At 34.1% G+C, this 20,979-nt stretch overlaps 5 protein-coding genes and 1 pseudogene across 7 annotated transcripts in view; 5 read left to right on the top strand and 1 right to left on the bottom strand.

Moving 5' to 3' along the window:
* The first annotated feature begins 141 nt into the window (after positions 1-141).
* LOC119640818 (PC4 and SFRS1-interacting protein) lies at positions 142-2,052 on the top strand. 3 transcript variants are annotated; one of them, XM_038039068.1, is made up of 3 exons: positions 142-961; positions 1,027-1,119; positions 1,183-2,052. In XM_038039068.1, the coding sequence occupies exons 1-3, from the start codon at positions 250-252 to the stop codon at positions 2,016-2,018; spliced, it is 1,641 nt and encodes a 546-aa protein (XP_037894996.1). In that variant the 5' UTR covers positions 142-249; the 3' UTR covers positions 2,019-2,052. The 3 variants fall into 3 exon arrangements, with proteins under 3 accessions (XP_037894996.1, XP_037894994.1, XP_037894993.1); XM_038039066.1 differs by having other exon boundaries at positions 1,156-2,052; XM_038039065.1 differs by having other exon boundaries at positions 1,027-2,051.
* Positions 2,053-2,320: 268 nt separating this feature from the next.
* On the bottom strand, positions 2,321-4,490 carry LOC119640825 (DNA repair protein RAD51 homolog 1). The gene is made up of 3 exons (XM_038039075.1): positions 3,790-4,490; positions 3,388-3,740; positions 2,321-3,233 (listed from the first exon to the last, which is right to left on the bottom strand). The coding sequence occupies exons 1-3, from the start codon at positions 4,440-4,442 to the stop codon at positions 3,208-3,210; spliced, it is 1,032 nt and encodes a 343-aa protein (XP_037895003.1). The 5' UTR covers positions 4,443-4,490; the 3' UTR covers positions 2,321-3,207.
* Positions 4,491-4,608: 118 nt separating this feature from the next.
* On the top strand, positions 4,609-5,096 carry LOC119640828. The gene is made up of 2 exons (XM_038039078.1): positions 4,609-4,745; positions 4,814-5,096. Exons 1-2 carry the CDS (start codon positions 4,714-4,716, stop codon positions 5,082-5,084), a joined length of 303 nt encoding a protein of 100 aa, XP_037895006.1. The 5' UTR covers positions 4,609-4,713; the 3' UTR covers positions 5,085-5,096.
* On the top strand, positions 5,072-5,656 carry LOC119640827 (mitochondrial intermembrane space import and assembly protein 40-B). Its single transcript, XM_038039077.1, has one exon. The coding sequence runs from the start codon at positions 5,095-5,097 to the stop codon at positions 5,584-5,586; it is 492 nt and encodes a 163-aa protein (XP_037895005.1). The 5' UTR covers positions 5,072-5,094; the 3' UTR covers positions 5,587-5,656.
* Positions 5,657-5,878: 222 nt separating this feature from the next.
* Positions 5,879-6,900, top strand: LOC119640778 (annotated as a pseudogene).
* Positions 6,901-7,947: 1,047 nt separating this feature from the next.
* The window catches only part of LOC119640887 (protein similar), a 78,294-nt gene continuing 65,262 nt past the window's right edge, over positions 7,948-20,979 (top strand). Inside the window, exon 1 of the mRNA XM_038039194.1 lies at positions 7,948-9,132. Coding sequence (XP_037895122.1) covers positions 8,771-9,132 — 362 coding nt within the window. The 5' untranslated portion in view covers positions 7,948-8,770. The remainder of the gene's footprint in view (positions 9,133-20,979) is intronic.

Below are 20,979 nucleotides of genomic sequence, written 5' to 3'. Positions count from 1 at the left end.
ATAATAACATATATGTCAATGATTATAAATTTGTATGATGTTTCGGATGCTGAAGAAACATAACAACGTCAAAAACCATAGTAGATTATTCAGAAAAAGAGTTGCACACGGATTTGGCAACTCTACGCGTTTATGTCAAAACCGCATTACTAGTTTCTGTACGAAATTTTCCATTTTAGCAGAGAAAAAGCTTATTAATATTGATTATCAGAGAATTTACATATTATCGAAGAACTTACATATTCAAACATGGGCAAAGAAAGAAAACAGTTTAATATCGGTGACTTGGTTTTTGCGAAAGTAAAAGGCTATCCAGCTTGGCCAGCGAAAATCACAAAGTATAACAATAAGAAGTATAATGTATACTTTTATGGCACCGGAGAAACGGCGAACATAAAGCTTGAAGATTTGTTCCAATATGTAGAAAACAAGGAGAAGTTCGCCACGGAAAAAAATATGAAACGTACAAATTTTCGAGAAGCTATGCAACAAATAGAAGCTGCTTTGAATGGCGAAGATTCTGCACCAATTACATTGCGTGGCGCTTCGGCGGCTGTAAATAATTCGCAGGTAGAAGGAAAAGCAAACAGTACCTTTGATGATAGTCAGGTTACAGCAGATACAACAATAGGCGACGAGTCGCAACTTATTTCTGAGAAAATTGGTGAATTTGGCGAAACAAGTGCCGAATCAAAAGGAGATAAGTCTGTACAAGGAACGGTGAAAAGTGAACAGGATGTTGGAAAAAGTGATGGCAAGAAGTCAGCGGATGACGTTAGAAATAAAGATTTAAAAAAGAAAGAAGACACAGCAACAGACATATCCAAAATAGCGACGCCTGATAGTGAATTGGTTAGTCGTAGCGGTCGTAAAATAAAACTTAAACGTCATATGGATGATTTGGATGAACAATCGAGTGCTAATCAAGCACCGCCGTCAAAGAAAAAAGTACCAACTGAAGGTAAATACAATTAAAAATGCAACATAAATCCTAAGACGATAACTAAGATTTCGTTATTACTTTAGGTATAGCTCCCTCTGAAGTGAAACCGAAAAGCGGTAAAAAATCTAACAGTAGTGTTAAGCCTGTGGCTACAATCACTCCTACAGTAAAATCGGGTAATAAAACTGAAGTAATTAATAATCTGTTGTTAGCTTTTGTACCACCCGCAAAATGTATAGGCATTAAATTGGATTATGAAAAGCCTGAGTTATTTGAAACGGCAGCGGAAAAACGGCAGTGGGAGGAGCAAGCACGCAAGGAAGCCCAAGAATTGAAAGAACAGTTAGAGATGGGCTCCATAAAATTGGAAGATATAAGAGATCGTGTGGTTTTAAATCCTCCACGATCAAAAATCGATCAAGATGAAGCTAATCGATTTAATGCTTTAATGCTCGAACAGGAAGATGCTTTATTTGTAGAACGAGATTTTATACAGTTATCTCAAGAATTAAGAGATTGTTTGGGTCTAAGGCAAGCTGATGTCGATCGTTGCTTGGATATCCTTAAGCAATTCAAAGAACTTCAATTAAATCGGCTGATGCTGTTGCGCAATCCAGATTGTGTTGATGGTATACGACGTTTGCAGCGCTATATAGGTAATTTAAAATCTTGGAATCTAACACCGGAACAAGAGGCCGATTTTAAGGCTAAGGCCGAAATTATACGCAATGAAGCCATATTGATTTACAACAATTTTAAAAGGATTTTCGGTCCAACACATAAGCAAAGATTTTGGGAAGAATTTTGCGATCATGTGGAAGCTTATAAGGAGAATACAAAACATATTAATGAAAAAAATTGTTTAATTATGACGGAAAAAACATATAAAACGTTAATTGCTAACAACAATATAAAACAGGTCACATTAAAATCGAATGAAACGGAAGAGAAACCAATCGAGGAAGAAAAACCTGAAGTTGCTAATTCGGAGAATGTTGCAGAAAATGATAATTTCTCTCCAAAAATTGAAGATACTCCCATAGAAAACATAAATAATGAGATAACGGAAATTTAAATTCTTAAGTATGTTTTAATTTCTTATACTGCTTAAATCAACTAGATTATAATTCTTTAGTTTTTAGATCATTTCCATGAGCACGTAAAAATATATATTTTTACCTTAACATTATATATTAAATAAAAAATCTTTTAATTCGAAACTGTGAAAACCGTTTTTTCAATATTTTATTCGACTTTCTTTTATCTTAGGAGGGAACGTGTAAAGTGTGGCGCTCTGTGGCTTTGCGTATAGACATAAAAGGGCGACGTTGAGAAAAAATGAAACATCTATGCGGGTACACTCAGCTTATAAAATAAAAAAAGATATTCGACGACACCCAAAAAAAAACTTGCTCATCGGTATCAAACTCTAAATGTTCTCTTGTGTAATTAAGAAAATATTTACATTTGTGTTTCAAGTATGTTTCATATGGAATTTTAATATCGAAAATGGATTAAATCGATCGTCGAAAACACTTACAGTGCAGCATATATGTTGAGAGTGCTTCCATTTTCAAAAACTTTACTTAAAGACCGCAAGCTATACGACAGATAAACCCATCTGCCATCTATTTAGCTCTGCACAAGAATAGAAAGAATTTAATGTTGAAGAGAGTCGAAATTTCACTTCTGTTGTTCTCTTTTTTTTAAATAAAAGTGAAAGCTGGTCTAGAACTCACCCAAAGAAATTGCTAATAACGCGCATAACTCGCCAATTTTAGTTAATTGAAACAGGTTAATGCATACTAACTATAAACTACTTAGCCCATTGCACGTCCTTTGCTATAAACTTCAATGTTACCGGAATTGGATAATACACTCGAAGAAGAACGTCTAGTGAGTTTAATTTTTCAACGATCTGTTGCCAAATTTTACATGTACGCTTATCTCATGTGCTCATAAAGCTCTACGGTTATAGCCGATGGGCGTGCACTTATTTTGATGCGTATTAGCTCTTTCCCTATTTTAGTTTTTTTTTTTCTTTTAGTTTTTATTTGCCTACTTATATATGTTTAACTTATTGTTCTTATTGTTCAACTTTTTTTTGTTTAACATATTTATAGGATAGGAAGCTTTACGTTATAAGTTCTAGATCAACGTGTACATGGCATCGTCTGAAACATCAACATATCAAACAAAAACAACAAACAAATGCATAGAAAAACATGATGCGGTCTTAGATGGATGTTAGTATGGTAGATTGGTTATTTTTCTTTAGCATCACCTATACCTAAAAGAATGTAAAAATAATAAATAAATGATAATTACAAACAATATAAAAAAAATGTTAAAATCGGCCGTAAAAACAAAGGAGTTTTTATCAAAAATGTAATTAAAAATGTATATACCTTCTACATGTATTATATATTCTATATATTCCGTACCTTCTGGTAATATTGCAAAAACTGCTTCAGACTCGGGCAAGCAGGGAGAGTCATAAATTTTGCAAATCCTATTGTCACCGCGTCCTTTGCGCAAATATAAACGAGTTGTTGAAGCATGAGCTATTATGTTACCGCCTATAGGCTTCTTGGCATCAGCCTGATACATACTGCCGCCATCAACCTGAGCTACTACTTGATTGGTGATAACAACAGCTACGCCAAATTCGTCCGCTAATCTGAGAAGTAAGCGCATAAATCTTGCCAAATGCGCCTGACGAGGAGCTAATTCACTTCGTCCAACATAATCTGTCCTGTATAAAGCGGTTGCACTGTCCACAACGATTAAGCCATATCTAAATAGATGTATGTAGTAAGTTGAAATCGAAACACTTCCGAACTTACCGGGATTCGGCCATCATTGCTGCTCCCTGCATAAGTAATTCTGTCTGATGATCAGAATTGTAAGCTCGAGCGCAAGCTATATTTTCTAAAACGTCGTCTTTAATCAAATGGAATCGATCCGCAATAGACACGAACCGTTCTGGTCGAAAAGTACCTTCGGTATCAATATACAAACATTTACCTTCGGCACCGTTTTGACTTATGGGCAGTTGACAGGTGACCGCTAATGTATGACACAATTGAGTTTTACCTGACCGGAATTCACCAAATATTTCAGTAATTGAACCCGTTTCTATGCCACCACCTAATAACTTGTCTAATTCTGTTGAACCAGTCGTTAGCATTATGATCTCGGAACGTCTCTGATATACATGGGAAGCAGTATTGAAACCCATAGGCACTAAACTTTGCGCGTGTGTTATTAATTTGTCCACTTTGGCATCCGCAAGTCCTTTGATATTTAACAAATCTTTTCGTGTGCTAAAAGCTACAGATTCCACGGTGTGATAGCCTGCACTTTTAAGTCGTTGTATGTCATTATTAGTAATGCCGTTAGTTTCCAATTTGTTAATTAGTAACGGGCCACCCACTTGCTCGTCCTCGTCACAGTCTGCGACCGTATCGAAAGATTGATCCTTGCAATGCGTAGCCATATATTTTCCTCCGTACTCAAATAATTCTATCAATATTTAATACCTTTCCCGCTCTGTACTATATCGTAAAAAAGATGTTGCCTAATCGCAAAAAATCCATTAAAATACATTATTGTCTTAGAAAAAATTGCTTGACTGAACGTACCTCTTATCAACATCTGACATAACTTAATGTAGGAATTGCATAAATTTCCATTCTCAATTTTTCCTTCTGTGTTTAAAGGAAGTATTAAAAATATTAATTGAAAAACATTGATGGGTAATTAAAAGTATGAGTGCTTTCCATTACTTGGATGTGCAATTGTAAGCTAGTTATCAGAAGTTTAAGTAAGCGGCATATTTTATTTCATTATTTCCAACGACTCCAACAGGAATCTACGAGACGAAAAATCTGCTATTATAACTCCCGCCTACTTTCATGGTTGCGTTGAAAACTCAATTCTCGATTTATTTGGTGAAATTAGCGGTTACAGTGAATTGGAGTTAATTCAATTTAGTAAAGCACAAAAAAGAGGCGTTTTTAAGGTACCCAAAACATTTTATGAACAGATACGCGCATCAATTGCATTAATTGGTCACTATCAGGACATTCCTTGTCATTTTGAAGTGCTCCGAGATTCGGAAGAGTGTATAGAAATTTAGCTTAATCGAAATGTCATCGTACAGTTATTGTAAAACCTTTGGCAAAGATAAGGTAATCTTTGCTACCAAGGAAGATCATGCAGAACCTTCGACTATACAATTACCACCTCCAGAACCGGCTCAGGGTTTAATTACGAACGATGGTGAAATCAATTGGAGTTGTCCATGTTTGGGTGGCATGGCCACTGGACCATGTGGCGTTGAATTCCGTGACGCATTTTCATGCTTCCATTATAGCGAAGCCGATCCCAAGGGATCTGACTGTTATGATGCTTTTCGCACAATGCAGGATTGTTTTACACAGTATCCCACACTTTATAGTACCGGCGGTGCAGATGACGGTGATGAAGGTGGCTTAGATATGGGGGCAATAGGAGAGGTTCAGAAAGAACAAGAGAAAGTCGCTGGTGTACCTGAGGTTTCTGGTGCACCCAAGGCCCCCGCCGTCGCTGAAGCTCCGGGAGGAACCGATGTCATTCCCAGAAATCCAGCAGTAGTTTGAAAGAAAACTAATATTTTGGCTTTTATATCTTTCTTTTTTGTTTAATTTAAATAAATGAAATTTTCAATTATATTCTTTGTTAATTGCTTTGTTAATATTATATAATAAAAGTGAATTTTGACCTAGGCGGGCCTATATGTGCTCGGGGAAAATTGTATGAACGTAAGCGTGTTTAGCGAGGCAGTGTAACAACTTTTACTTCAGAATATATCTGTTTTTCATTCCAAGATTTTATAGAGAAACGAGAGTAATTTTTTTGCATGGTCATTATCGATAAAAAAAAAGAGTCATATCAATAAGAAAATTTGCATTGAATTACGATATAACTTTAGCAGTCAGAAAGCATCTTTGTGGACACTTGGATGAGCTCAAAGTATGGATGCAATTAGCTGAGGAAATGCATTTAAGGCCTTCTGAAATTCAGGTAAGAAAAAAAGTAAAATGTTTATATAAAGAGATCAATAATAATTGACTTGTTTTTCATGTTTCTAAAGGACATTAAAATTAAACAGCTAGGATCAGGCAAATCTCCCAGTAATGAGTTATTATTAATTTGGGGCCACAAATACGATCACTCAGTTACTGAACTTTTTAATCTCTTGCATAGGTATTCAAGAAAATTCAAAAACCATTGTAATTGAATTATTATTTTTTCATAAAATTATAGATTAAAACTTTTCCCCGCTATGCGTATTCTGAAACAGTTGGTCGGTCAGCCGCCAGCATCAATTGAAAATACCGCCCAGTGCGCCGGCTTTCAGTAAAATTATGACCAATAATTTGAATCCTGCTGGCAACAATAATGATCAAATGTCTCAAAAACAGGATAGTACTACCTCCGGAGTTAAGATCCATTGGCGAATTAACTCAAACGACACATCAGACAATAATAATAACAATTGGCGGAGTCGTTCCCGGTTACAAGCAGATAAAAATGAACGCTCATCATTGATCACTGACTCCAGTGTCCAAAAGTATGCTAGTTGTCTTCTGGAAATTAATTATTTCGAGCTTTGTGACGCCACGAATAAGTGGGATGAAAAGTTCATTTTAGGCAAAGGTGGCTTTGGTACTGTGTTTCGTGGTTATTGGAAACACACCGAAGTGGCAATTAAGCAAATTCATTATCGCGGTACAGATGGTCGTGAAAATATTAAAATACAAATACAGCAAAGCCTTAACGAGTTAAAATATTTGAATGCGTGTCGTCACGACAACATATTACCTTTGTACGGATTCAGTATTAAAGGCGAGAAACCTTGTTTGGTTTATCAATTAATGAAAGGTGGTTCACTGGAGCAACGGTTAAATTAAAAAAAAAAATGACACCGCTTACGTGGGAACAACGTATCGCTATTTGTTTGTACGTTTCCTCATTAGTTTTATACAATTTTTATAGGCGTGGCATTCGATTTTACCCTATTTTCAAAGAAAAAATGATAATTCTTTCCATATATAACTTATACAAGTGCTTGAAATATAATATATAATCTTTTTTATATAAATGTATCAAAAATATGCATTCATCTCCCCTTGTACGTCTCCTCAATAGTTTTATACAATTTTTATAGGCGTGGCATTCGATTTTACCCTATTTTCAAAAAAAAAATGATAATTCTTTCCATATATAACTTATACAAGTGCTTGTTAGGTTACTTCAGGGGGATTTTTAAACTCTTACATGATCAAAGTTCAACGGCCTGGTATCCGTGTTTATTTATATTTATATATTTTAATTTGAAAGGAACAATTATTATTTACTTAATGAATATTAATAATCCAATACTGGCAGAAAATTCCAGCAAATTTAGAGTTTATAGATGTGGCTTTGTCCAACCAGTATTATTTTTTTAGATTATTATATTTATTATTGTACTAGTGTGTGTATCTTTCTTGATATTGCTAGGACATAAAATTTCTTGGTGTAGGACGCTTGTTCTTGTTCAATTTGTTGGTGTAGGATGCTTCTTCTTGTTCTCTTTCTTGGTGTAGGTTGTTTGTTCTTGTTCTCATTCTTGGTGTAGGTTGCTTGTTCTTCTTATTTCTTGGTATTAGGATATAGTCAAATTCGTAAAGAGCCAAGTAAAGTAGAATTGCACTTAAATTATTCACTAAGGAACAGATTTGTTCGTACATTATCTAGTTATGTACGGAATGAATTAATTTCACAAAGCCAAAAATATTTTTCGTTTCACTTATTTAAAATTTTTTACAATTACAGTTATTAGTATGAATTGAATCAATTTTTGCAGTATTTAATAGTTTCTCTTCGGTTTTTTGACCATTCATTCCTATTGTACTGGGCTCAAATTTCCACGAAAGGATGAAGAACTCTTGCATTTTTAGACAATATGTAAGCTTGGCAACACCTGTCATAACTATTGTATGTGTTTGCGGATGGTGGTGTATTAATTAATTGTAATAAATTCCTCTTGATAATCATTTAGAAATATTTCGAGTTATTTTACATCAAAAATAAGCCAACAATGTATAATTGAAACAGTGCAAAATAATGAAAAAACAATAAAATCTAAAATTTAATCTTAAAAAAAATGTAATTAATTGAACCTATTTCAAGGACTCTTAAACGTAAACTTGCATGACAACTTTTTGATGTATTCGTATCGTGTAAACCGTATAATCAACAAAAGAAAATCCCAAACAAAATAAAACAGCAAAAATACTATGTATTTAGAAAATAAAATTAAAAAGGAAATTAAATTAGTGCAGTAAGAAAAATTGAAAAAAAAAAAAACGGAAAGTTCACTTGCCATTAGCCGCCAGTGATGTGAATTTGTGCTTTCTTTTTTAAAAGTAATAAAAAAGCAACTACTAAGCAACAAACTCATCAGAGAGACAAGTCATGCGATCTCGATCCCTAACGTGTAACGTGTCTTTCTATTCCAATATATATATATGCATGAATTTTCGTTAGTGTTGTGTTATTTCATGATTTTTTCATGCGATTAAGTAATAAAAGTGATTGAAAAGGCAAAAAAGGAGCAAATACAATAAAATAATATTAAAAGTAAATAAATAATTATACCTGGGAAATAAATAATTGTTTCTTCTACCAAACGCGATTTTCAAAATTAAGTAAAAAGCTGAAAAATGTTATGATATGAAGAATACAAGTGAAAGAAACGGAAAAGATCAGTAGATTGCATTAAAAGCTTGTACGTGTATGAGTAAAATTATAAGTAACACATATTTTATTTTATTTAAAGGAAGGCCTTACAAAAAAGTCAAGTTGAATTTTTTGAAAATAATTCCTGAAATATCAAAATATTATCAATTTCAATTCAATGCATTTGTATTCGTCAGACAAATTTTTATCAAGATGGTTGCTATAACATTAACAAACGCTGAAAACTTTGATTCTACGGCAGCGCAATCTGCTGCGCCAATCCATAACACCAAAACAGCTGTGCAATCATCTTCAAATGCATCCAACAGCAAGAACAACAATAGCAATAATGTCAATAATAGAATTAACTTACCTAAAGCTACTCTAACACCGAGCGGTAAACCAAAAGAAAAACGACGGTAAGTTAAAGTATTTGATAAAAAAATATTGATTATTAACATATATATGTTAATATATGTGAATATATATGTATATATATATATATGTAGTATACTTTTGACTCACCTGATAACGTATCTAAAAGAAAATATAACTGCCTAATATTTATTTATTTGCACCAATTGTGCTTGTGCCTATTAATTATTGCATCATATTTGATTTGTCTTTATGAATAGCTGGAAAAGGTAAAGAAGTTTAAAATAGTTTAGTCTAGAGTAAGGAGTTTGGATTGAAAATAGGGAAACTTATGTATACCCATCACATTAACTTGAAAGCATTACAAAAAAGGTCAAAGGCCAGCGAAACAAATTCTTCGAAAGATTAATTCAAGTAAAAACAAATCTCCGGGAAATTTCTAAACTTAAACTCTTCTAGAATTGCGAATCCTCTTTCGTAAAGGGACGTCAAATATCAATGTCAAAACTCATCTTCGTTTTTATGAGAGGTTTATACAAAATTTTTCTGCATTTGACCGGCACTTGTCTAGAATCTTAAATATTGATATCAAAAGGTGGAGTTCAAAAGATCGAATAGTAGTTAACATATTTAAAAACACTTAGTTGAGTAAATGGAAAGCTTTATGTAAAAAAAATCTCTGCTGAGAGACCAACGGTTCCATTGGTAAAAAGCGAATCGTATAGAATTTCACACTTTTATTGAGAACGTTTTAAAACAAAAATAATCTCTAATAGGGTAATGTATTAGATTCGTAAGGAGATTGTCAAAATTGTTTTGTTTTTTACGATACGGAATTTAAACCAGTTATTTATTGCTATGTGTAAATAAAAATATTATGTTTTCGAGTCTAATTTTTCAATTTAAAATATATAAAAATTAATATTCGGTGGTGACCGAATCTTTAATACCCATCGCCGTTATCCTAAAAATGACTAAAAGAAAGTAAAAGAACCTATACGCAGAATTGACGCGGCTGGTTTTTTCTATTTTTAGAAAAAAAGTGTAAAAAGTGTATGTGCTGCTTTTTAAGAGCAAAAAGCAAAAAATGCGGAAATAGGTGATAATAGTTTTTGTTATATAGACATGTGGGCGTTGTAGGCGTGTTCTTTGAAAAGTTTGGATAATTTTCAAATCCTTTTGCAAATTTTTTTTCCCAAACGGGGTATGTTTGCGCCGATGCTGCACTGTTGGGCAGACGGACAGATGGACATACTAAAGTGCAATCGGAATTTGAACTGGCCAAGAATTTATATATATTATGGGGTTTTTTAAGTTTGCTTCTGCGCTTTGTAGAGGTATTGCAAAAAAAAAAAAAAATTTATTACACTACAAGAGTGGATAGGTGCGTACTACAGCATCACCCATAGAATATACGTTCAAATTTTTTGTAGATTTATTTGCTGCGTATTTATGATGAATTTTTTGTTACTTTTGAAGAATCAGAGGTGCTCTTTTTTTTTCGTGGCACTTTGGGTCCAGTTTCAATACGAACCTGAGTGCAAGAGGTCCCATTGTTTCTGCCTTAGCTTCAGAGACTCCGCAAAGTATATATATCTTTGATCAGCATCAAATCCTGAATCAATTTAAGTGTGTTTAAGAAACAACGGAAGCTCTTGTGCAAAGGTTGGAATTGAAATTGGATCCCTCTGATTTTCAAAAGGTATAAAAATATTGTTTTTTACTTATTGCTTATAAACTGCAGCAGATAAACGTACGAAAATTTGAACGCAAAGGAAGCGTCTACAACATTCACCCGCCTAAACAGCAAAATATTTTATTTTCAAAATAATAATTAGCCTCACTCACTCCTTATTATAGAGCATGAAAATTTAGTTCCTTTACTTTTTGTCTTTTTACGATAACGGCGATGGGTATCAAAGATTCGGTTACGACCGAGTTTGCTTTCGTGTTTACTCACCGCTGCATGTCTTCAGTAGGTGGTATTCAAGTTTAAAGTTATCTACTGGGGAAAGACGTTAATTACCTTATAGGCTTAAATAAATTTTTGTTGTTTTATTTTTTTTAGCAAAATTGAACTCTTATTACAAACTGGTGCAAGATATTTCCTTTACAATATTCATGGGTGCCAAAGGAATTTGGCTTCCGTGCCAAAGAGCCGACAGGGATTTTCAGGCTCTCTACGAAACAAGGCACGTTTCTTTAGCATCGTTATAATAATAAAAAATATTTATGTAATAATCAATTGAAAAGTGTCACTTAGAAGGAAACATGTCTAGTAGGGAGAGGAGGGAAGTATATTCACTTTGTTATAATGAATGCATTGCCCAAGCGGAAGCTTCAGAGACCCTACAAAATATTTATACCGCAGCTCACCGACTTAAATTCTAAAAAATCCCCTAGCCGTGGCTGTCAGCCTGCGTGGTCGATGTTGTTGACATTCTTTTGACAGCAAAAATAAGGATATCGACTTTGAAATTGTTAAAAACGTTGAAATTGCATGCAACGCGGTACTGAGCATGGGCCAAATTCGTCAAGGATTACTTAGCGTGGTCGTGTGAATATAAGATTGGGTTTCAGCCGACTACACTTTTCTTACGTGTTTCTTTTAATGATTAGGTTAATTGCATCAGTTATTGTTCATAAAACAGTAAAACTATCGTCTTTAGATAGGGTAGCAATATCTATTCACCACTGTCTTGTTGATGGTTCCTTACATATCCATTGTGTTTTTTTTGTCACATTGAATATTGTAACGCGATCTTTCTTAATCACTCATTACGAAATTTTCATATCGAGAAATCAAAACATTGCTGGTATTCATATCATATTGTATAAGTTATACCATCTTGCAAAAGAACAAAGACATTTTTGCATTGCTAATCTATTTCAAGTTTTCAGAAATACACAATATATTAAATGCAATGAACAGGATGACAAATTTATTTATTTTAGTATAACCTAATTGTCCGGTGTTTAGTAGGAAATTCGGTCGTTGTCAGCAGATTAGAAGGCATTTACTGTTGTTTTGATTTGCCTTCTAGAAAAAGAAAAGGTGAAGTGAACGTTTGTGCTGTCTTATCTTTACCAGCGCTTAGACAAATTTCATTCTTTGGATCGTAAGTTGCAAAAAAAAAAAAAGATTTCGTTTTATTCGTTGATAAGTGAGCTTTCGTTATTTTCGCGTACTTTTGATAACATTGGACTTTTATTTCCAATGTTGCTATGGTATGTGTTCGGCTTCTTTTTGTTTTGCTACCAATTTTCTTGTGGTACACCTCGGTACCCGACCCGTTCTTTGTTTTTTCTTTTGCTAATTTTCTTTTGCGGTTCAACGACTTATCAAGAACATATTACACGCATTTCAATTGTTGTTTGCTTTTATATTATATATGCTTTGTGTTTCTTCTCCTTTTCCTTTATATTTTCATAACACAGAAAATTAAAACAAAATAAACGAGAATTTCTATTTCGAAGCGCAATTGTTTTGCTTTCAACTTTGTTTTAATTGTTATGTTATATACAGTTCCTGTACACTATCCCATATGCAGGGCCATAAGAAATAATAATGTTATGATGATGAAGCAACTACAACTACTAGAAGGAAACCTGCTGTGCTGACTTTGGTTTATAACCAGTTTTATGTTGATTTATTTACTTGTTTTTATGTTATTGTTCGGTTAGTATCTCGGTCTTACTTATCCGTTAAGAAAACATTAACATTTATAACATGCCTTCTTGTAAATATATTTGCTATCGATGCTTAATTGTATACTAATTTTTTCGTTTTATTTGTAACATCTCAGTAAGGCATGTGTGAAATTGCAGCAAGTACTTGAGAACTTAAAAATATTCCGAGTAAGGGATTTAAACTCTTTTGTGATTGGAGATCTCCTGAATAATGTTTTTTCTCCTTGGTCTTCTCTAATGCAAAAACAAGTTTTATTAATATCATGCTAAAAGGTATCTATCGGCTTGGAAACGCCTACACAAGCCCTTATATTGAGTCTGATGCATTAGAAAATACATCCTCGTTGTAGATGCTGAAAGATTAACCTACAAATGCCTTGAAAAATATTGAAAATTTTTACACATATGCGTCCGTGAAACTTGACTACAATTGCTTCGCACTAATTTCAAGACTTGATTTAATGAGAGCAATGAAGAGATATAGGATCACTTCTTTTTTTAACAAAAGATGTGAATTCCTCAATAAGACAAATTCTTCTAAATTGCTTAAGTGTCAAAGGCATGCGTAGCTCATGGCGACATATAAATAGGGGTGTTTCATAAGCTTGTTCCCCGCCGCGCTATGTATGACTTCGAGCCGTCGGTGTTTGCAAACATCCAGGCTTATCTACTGTTCGTTTATGGCATCGATTTCAGTCGTCTCACAGCTCTTTCAAAGTATTTTCGTTGGTTGCAAAGTCTCTCTTTTAAAACCATTTTCTACGCCGTTCAATATGGATGTGTATAGCCAAAAGAAGCATATGCGGCATGTTAAACTACATTGCTTTAAAAAAAAGGTAGTGGTCCAAAGGACACTACAGATCACACTTGCACCGTTCAAGGGAGTGGTAATGCGACGGTTTGTTTAAGAAATTTAGAACTGGCAATTTTGATTTGAAAGATGAAGATGGCTCCGGCCGTCAAGCAACGTCGGATACGGACCTCATCAAGAGCGTGGTCGCTGAAAATCCGCGAGATGGTTTTCCCGAGATAGTAAAGTGCTATTAATATTTCCAGGACAGCGGTACTTAATCATTTAATCAAGTTGGTATACGTCATCTGTTGATTTCGTATCAAAGAAAAGGGAGGAACTTGTGGTACTTGACGCATATTTGTCTTCCTATTTTTATCACTGAATGAACACCTACTGACCTTGCAAATGAATTAAAAAAAAGATGATTCATCTTAGTATTATAGGAGACGGGATTGTGTACGCATGGCAACTGATAAAGTGTAATATTATCACTACACCATAATTCGTTGTTTACCCTCACATATTATTTTGTATTCTAAGCATTCATTATAACTAGCATAAGCATTCATTATAACTAGCATAAGCACTCTTATATCTCAAGCTTTTTATTCCTGAAAATTGCAACTGCAAAGGCAAAAGCTTGGACGCTGGCATGCCCTTTCGCGATTTTAAGGGGAGTGGGAGGAACAAGACCACGATGTGGCCCCATTCTTCTTCACCCTTTTAATATTTCTCATTCGTTCCGAACGATTTACTTTTCCACGTTTCCGTATCGCGAATTTCTGTAAAAGAAAAATATTCCACGAGTGTCATAGCAGCCTACCTCGGCCTACAGGGCCACAGAGACAGGATCTGTCTCTAATTGTCTCACATCGCAAGAGTGAGTGTCCATCATCATTCCATCCCCTATCCGTGAAAGTCAACTGTCCTATTAGTCCTTCAGGGATGGCCGGTAAGCTAAACTTTCCATCCCCTATCCGTGAAGTCAAAAAAAAACCTAGCAGTAACGTCAACTAGTTATGTAGTCTGTGATCACTTACCTCTGGCTGCTGTAACACGACTGAACGGCTGAGGGTGCTTCTCATGTTACTAGTGTAAGATTTTTATTTTAGTAGCATAAGAATTTTCTCGCACTTAACATTTTGTCAACATAAGCTCTTTTATTAAATTGATTGTACTATATAAGAACCAGGTAAATAATAAAGAACACAAATGCTTATTCTGATTCTTAATACACAGCCAGGCACTCCGCGAATAATTTCGCGAAACTAAATTTGCGCCTTGCACTTATTGCTGGGTTTTAAGGCACCGAATAATTAGCAGAAATAGATAGCCAGGCACTCCCCGACTTTATTCGTAAGATTTAATTTGCGCTTTGTGCGGTTGGTCAAATTTTAAAGCCGAAGCAGCTTAAATCAGAAATAAACATCATATTTACATTCGTTTTGTTGAACAATACAAAAGTTCTTTCAGGCCGTTGTATTTTGTAGAAGTTCCAACAAAGAGAAAATGCTACAGAAGCTTGCATAAATGTATTGAAAATCGTTGGTAAAGGTATTGTCCCGAAAAAATTTCAAGTAGGCGACATGTGCAAAGGTTTGATTCAGTCCAACAAGCAATTTCGCAACGTATTCCGAGACCGGGTTTTGATTTCATTTCAAAATTCCCTGTAGACCTTATAAATATACATATTTTGGAAGTCCCATTGGGTGGCAATCATATGTTTGACGCGCCGCACGAATGTCGAGTTAATTCTATGAAGGGTGTCTCAAAATTTATGCAAAATTTGAATTAAATAGAAAATCAAGTTTTTTTTTTTTTTGCATCATTCTGTACACAGGATGATGTTATGTGCGGAATAGCATATCGGGCAAATGGGTTCCACGGCTTTGCTGGAACATACGTACTGTTTTATTGAAATATTTTTGCGTAAACCTTGTATAAATTTTTGACACCATGCTGTATACCCCGGCGAGCATATACGTGCTCTGCTTGGGGTATCACATTTTATATTAATTTGAGGTGAAGTGCATATATATGATGATTGCTTGTATATGACTTTAGAATAAGAAAGCCGTAGATCTAGATTTCCATTCATTTATAATACGAAGATTATAGAATTATCCATCTGCTACCATTTCAATTCAAAGTTATACGTTAAACTTGAAAAATATATTTTTCTCCTGTAAACAATTTGAAATGAATGTTTTGCCCTCTCCCCTTCCTTAATTATTACATGTATATATATGTATATGTATATATATATTTTCCTTTCCTCTTTTGTTACCCTTTAATACATTCCTCCTATAAAGGAAAATATTTTTCAGCGCAAGGTCTACGTGACATGTAAATAACGTTCACTCGTGTTCATTCTACAAAATAAAATTACTTAACCGAAATGCCTCTAATTAAATGCCGGCAACAATACAGACAACTATAATAACAACTGTATGTTCTATTATATTTTATTATCATTAAAATAATTACACGTCTTCTCTACAAATATAGAATTTTTTTTTTTTTAGTATTTGTCGACGTAATTAAATGAACAATTAAGAAAATTTTTCACTTTAAGGCGACTTTTAGATATCTAACCTAGAAGATAAGAGTAAACAGGCGAGCTACTCCACTGTGAGGACATCCATAAGTTACTCGTTAACCGGTAAAAGACCATGATGCATATTTTGATTATTGAGCTTTGTAAAAGGTATATGTTAAATACTGTCGAATTTGATCAAAAAACAGCGGGAGTTTATTTGTTCACCTATCATAATAATATGATATATCATACCCTAGGCAATATATTTATATGAAAAGTAATCGAAAGATTCACCGATCCGAATCGTTTTCAAACGTGTTTCTGGGTCCAAACAAATTTCGTCAAAATCTGCGATCTGTTGATTGAAGAAAAGTGTACAAGACGATCAGACATGTTTAGATCAATTTATCTGAATTGATCCGTATATAAAAAGTGGGTTTATCCCAAGTCCCTCTTGGTGTTGCGTATAGCCGCACAAACTTTATATACTCTTGTAGAAGAAGTGATGTAGAGTATAAAAACGATAGCCTGTGAGAAAAATATACCGTTTCTCTTTTTTTAACGAAAATTGAAATAAAAAGAAACCGTTTTAAGGAAATGAGACCAAAAGTAATAAACGTTAGAATATAAAATGAAAGCAATTATCAAAATATCTACCCATGAAATATGGGATATCTATATATGCAGGCAGAGTTACATTACAAGCGTGTCACTTATATTGCAAAGTGTTAGCCTATAGGTGCACACATTTAATACCGAGTACTTATTTACAAAAGGTGAATATGTATTCATGATGGTTTATTTTGTATATATTCTTTCATTCTTATTGTGGTGTATATACATAAAAAAAAAAATTTCTGTCTGTTTTCGTTCCATGTTTTCATTCTTCGGGAACATAGCGTACTATGTCACTAAGAAATTGAGAAGCATGGCTCGAATATCAGATAAACTACATACGTATTCCTTCGTCATCGTGTGTTTTGTCGGGGTTTTGCCGCTGTACGCACTATCTCAAGGTTGTAAGAAACTGTTTAGTGTCCTATAAAAATAGTTTCGGAATTTGACATTTAACTCAATCTATTGTAGACAAGAAAATTTTTCCCTACGTCTAGCTTGAACAGTTTTTCCAACCCGCGACGTTGCACATATGTATAGACTCATCATTGTGATCCTTTCCTTTGTTTTGTGAAATTGCAACAGTAGCAAAATAAGCCTAGGAATTGGAAACTTGGCATGACATTTGGCAAACATCTCATGGTCGTTTAAAAACCCAGATTTAAAAAATTATTGTGACCTGCATGTACATACATATTTGTTCTGAATAACAGATTGAAACAATTTTGAAAGATGTCAATCCCTTTTTGATAACGTTTGCCTAAAACTTTGACTGCATCAAAATATTTTCGGAAAACTGTTACCGCACTATTCGCTAAGGCTATTTTCATGGTCGGTTGCAAAGTTACAGGTCTCTCTCTTTTCAGGTATATTGAGCAACTCTTTTGATATGTGCACTAAGAGTTTTTCCGTTTTTTAACGTCTTCCGTAGGTAAATGAAATAATACCGATTTTAATTTCAAAAATCCAACAGATTTATGAAAATTTCCCTCGATATTATGTTATTTCGTTGATTTGGTAATCAATTCATGAGTTCTCTACTGCGTCGCCAAATGGCTTTTCCGAAGTGAACTATTACTGACAGATCTTAGGGTTGTAGTGAAAATATCGAATTTTCCCTATGTTTACGTTAGACAATTTTCTTTTTTTCTTTGTATCACACCGGGATTGTTCGCTCTACCCGTATAACATCGTGGTGACCATGGTGAGCTGGAAAGAGGTGGATGGGAAACGGTTCGCGCTCTGGGATTGGTAAGTGTAATCCCTTCACAGATCGGGAGCTCACTATTGTTACAACCCATGCATCAATCGCATTTCAAGTATGGTGTACTGAGGATTGAAGACGTTTTAACGAATTGGTAGTCACTGCAGCCCTTGAAAAGTTTCCTTCGATTGAGTGTTTGATATATGTTTGTAACACAAGTGACTCACACATCTGGCTAGTGACTTTCTCGCACCGAATGATCCAGTTGGAATCGTTGCGACTTCATCTCAATCCGGGTCGTGATTAGGAATTGTTAGAACGATTGAAGCTCTTAATTGTCTTCATTAATTTTCATTAATGCCTAAGTGTAACTATTCAATTGAAGTAATCCGCCGCTCTTTGATCTTACCCAACATCCTCGGTTTTGCATCTTCGGATGCGTGTTTTTTATTATTAATTAGCTACTTATTGCCTGCATTATTCAATTGTTGTAATGCTTAGTTTATTTTTAGATAACGCTAATGATTTTTATTTGAAATAAAGCTACTCAAACGCTATGAGATGCGGATATTTTTAACCGCAATCTAACAATGAAATTGAGAGAGAACTTAACCTACAAAAGTAAATCGACCGTTTAATATAAGTGTACACACTGAAGCAAGCTCAATTTTATTACTTAATGAAATATTATAAATTTGTTAAAAGACAGCGGCATTGAATGATTATGCAAAAAGGTAGAAATCATCGATGAAATCGATGTAGATAGGAAGCTTAAATTAATTTTGCTATACGCTTTCTTTGAGTTTAATATTCTCGTTTGTCCGAAAATATGATTGACATTTCGGTATTTGTATTAGAAAAAAAATTATAAACCCGAATACGATTTTTGCAATAATCCTTAACGCTTTGTCTCAAATACTTATTTATTATTATTATTATTATTATTATTATAACTAATGTAGATGAAGAACTAAATTTGAAGACTAAAGTCTTAGAAGACACTAAGACTAAAGTCTTAAGAGGTTAAACCACGGAGAATTTAAATATATAAAACGCGCAAAAGAAAACTTCAAAAACTCGGTAATGTATACAAATTCTTTGCTAGTTCCGAATTCGATATGAATTCAAGCATGTCCGTTTGTGCCAGTACATTAAGGTACATTTGGTAACCTCCTCAAACACTATTAACCTGCTACCTTTTCCTTTATCAAAAAAAAAAAAAAAAATGTCAAGAAACTTTTTATATATATATGTGTAGTGGTTTATATATACATATAAGTCCGCCCATACGCTTGTGGTCTTGTCTGTTCATGGATTGCTGATACTTTTGTGCTCCAAAAATCGAAATTAGATTACACTCAATCGTTACTTAAGAGACATTAGACACAAGTAGTTTTCTTTCGAACTTGATCGGTGGCTTGTCTTTCGTTTCACTCGATTAATATATACGGGCATCTTGCTAAGCCCTGGCGTATACGTATAATGCGTATATACATTGAAATATACAAATACTTTGTGGTTGCTATAATTCTTTCCATTACAGACATAATTTTGTATTATAACATTGTCAGAGCTATTAGAATGCACCGCTACTAACGGCTTCCTCTACCGTCACCCGTGGTTTGCAACTCCCTAAGACATATTAAAGCACAATATTAGTTATAAATTGGAACATTCCCACAAAGGGCTGTGTCCTGCGATCTTCTAAGACAAAGCTGTCAAATTTGTGACTTTTGAAGACGAAGCCGTGACTTGTGACTTTCTAAGAGATATTAGAAAGTTACTAGTATGCACTCGCTACTATTGCTCGTTAAATAAGAAAATATCAAGGAGCAAATTTAGCTCTCTTCTTGTTTTTTCTTTTGAAGGCTATTTTTTTAACTTCCACAAAAGCGTGCGTGAAATACTTTTTTTTATAAAATTTTTTTGTCAGCAATGACAGTCATTTTGCTCACTACTCATGGACGATATAGATGATATGGATGTGTCTGTGTTTAAACTCAGTTTAAGCTTTTGTTCAACTTAAGTAAGTATCGACTGTACTTCAACCTTCGGCTGTACAGTCCAAGTCGACAGGCAAAGTCGAACTAGTACAGAATTTTAATCAATCGAAATATAATTTTGAATTTTTCAGTTCACTCAATATATTTGGATGTACACTTATACTTATATTTCCTTAAAGTCGCATTTATGATCGTGTAGCGTGTGATGTGCGCGCGTGTACGTGTATAAATTTGAAATATACAGAAACGCGTGATCGCTTTCCCTCCATCATTGTTGTCACCTTATTCCATATTAAATACACAACGGCTTTTTTTTCAGTTTTTTTGCATACCATCGGAGGATAAAGGTATACTAAGTTTGTCGGTGCGTATATAAAACGCAGAGAGACTCGATAAGTAACTGCAAATTATTCATTGACATTAGATTCAGTCACACATTAACTATGTCCGTCTGTACGTCTAGTTACTGTTGATATTATCAAAATCGAAAAAACTTGGGTTAAAAAAGTGAAGCCTGACAGACAAATATTTGTGGGATGACTCCTCGAGTTAGATTTGATACACTTGCAATTACGCTTGCTATAGCAAACTCCTGCGTGCTACTAAGCTACGCTACGATTGAAGGGCAATTTTTTGCAAATATAACCAATAGTAGAGTAGAGATTGTTCAAAAATTATTATTACACATTAGCAGATAAATATATTCCAGCAAGAAGAAGAGGAAAAAAACTTCTAATGTCGCACCGGCATGCGTACTATTAACTAGTTCCCAACAACCTATAATTGGCTCCAAGATTCGCTCTAAGGCAAGTTTGTTTATCTTTCTTTGTTATTTTTGTTTCTTTTTTGTTTCGTCCGTCCCATCCCGCAAGTGCGAGCATATTGGATTTATAATATATGCATACGCATAATCTCTGCTGTTTGTTCTTGCTTTATAAAGTAGGTCGTTTTCCTGTTGTCATCCGTTCCGAGATACAAAAAAATTTTTTATATTTCTATTTCTTTTTTCTTTACATTATTTCAGGGTATTCATCTATGTATGTATAA

This window comes from Glossina fuscipes, unplaced genomic scaffold (assembly GCF_014805625.2).
Source record: "Glossina fuscipes isolate IAEA_lab_2018 unplaced genomic scaffold, Yale_Gfus_2 128, whole genome shotgun sequence".
Classification (NCBI taxonomy): Eukaryota; Metazoa; Arthropoda; class Insecta; order Diptera; family Glossinidae; genus Glossina; species Glossina fuscipes.
This window is presented reverse-complemented; position numbering and strand designations above follow the sequence as displayed.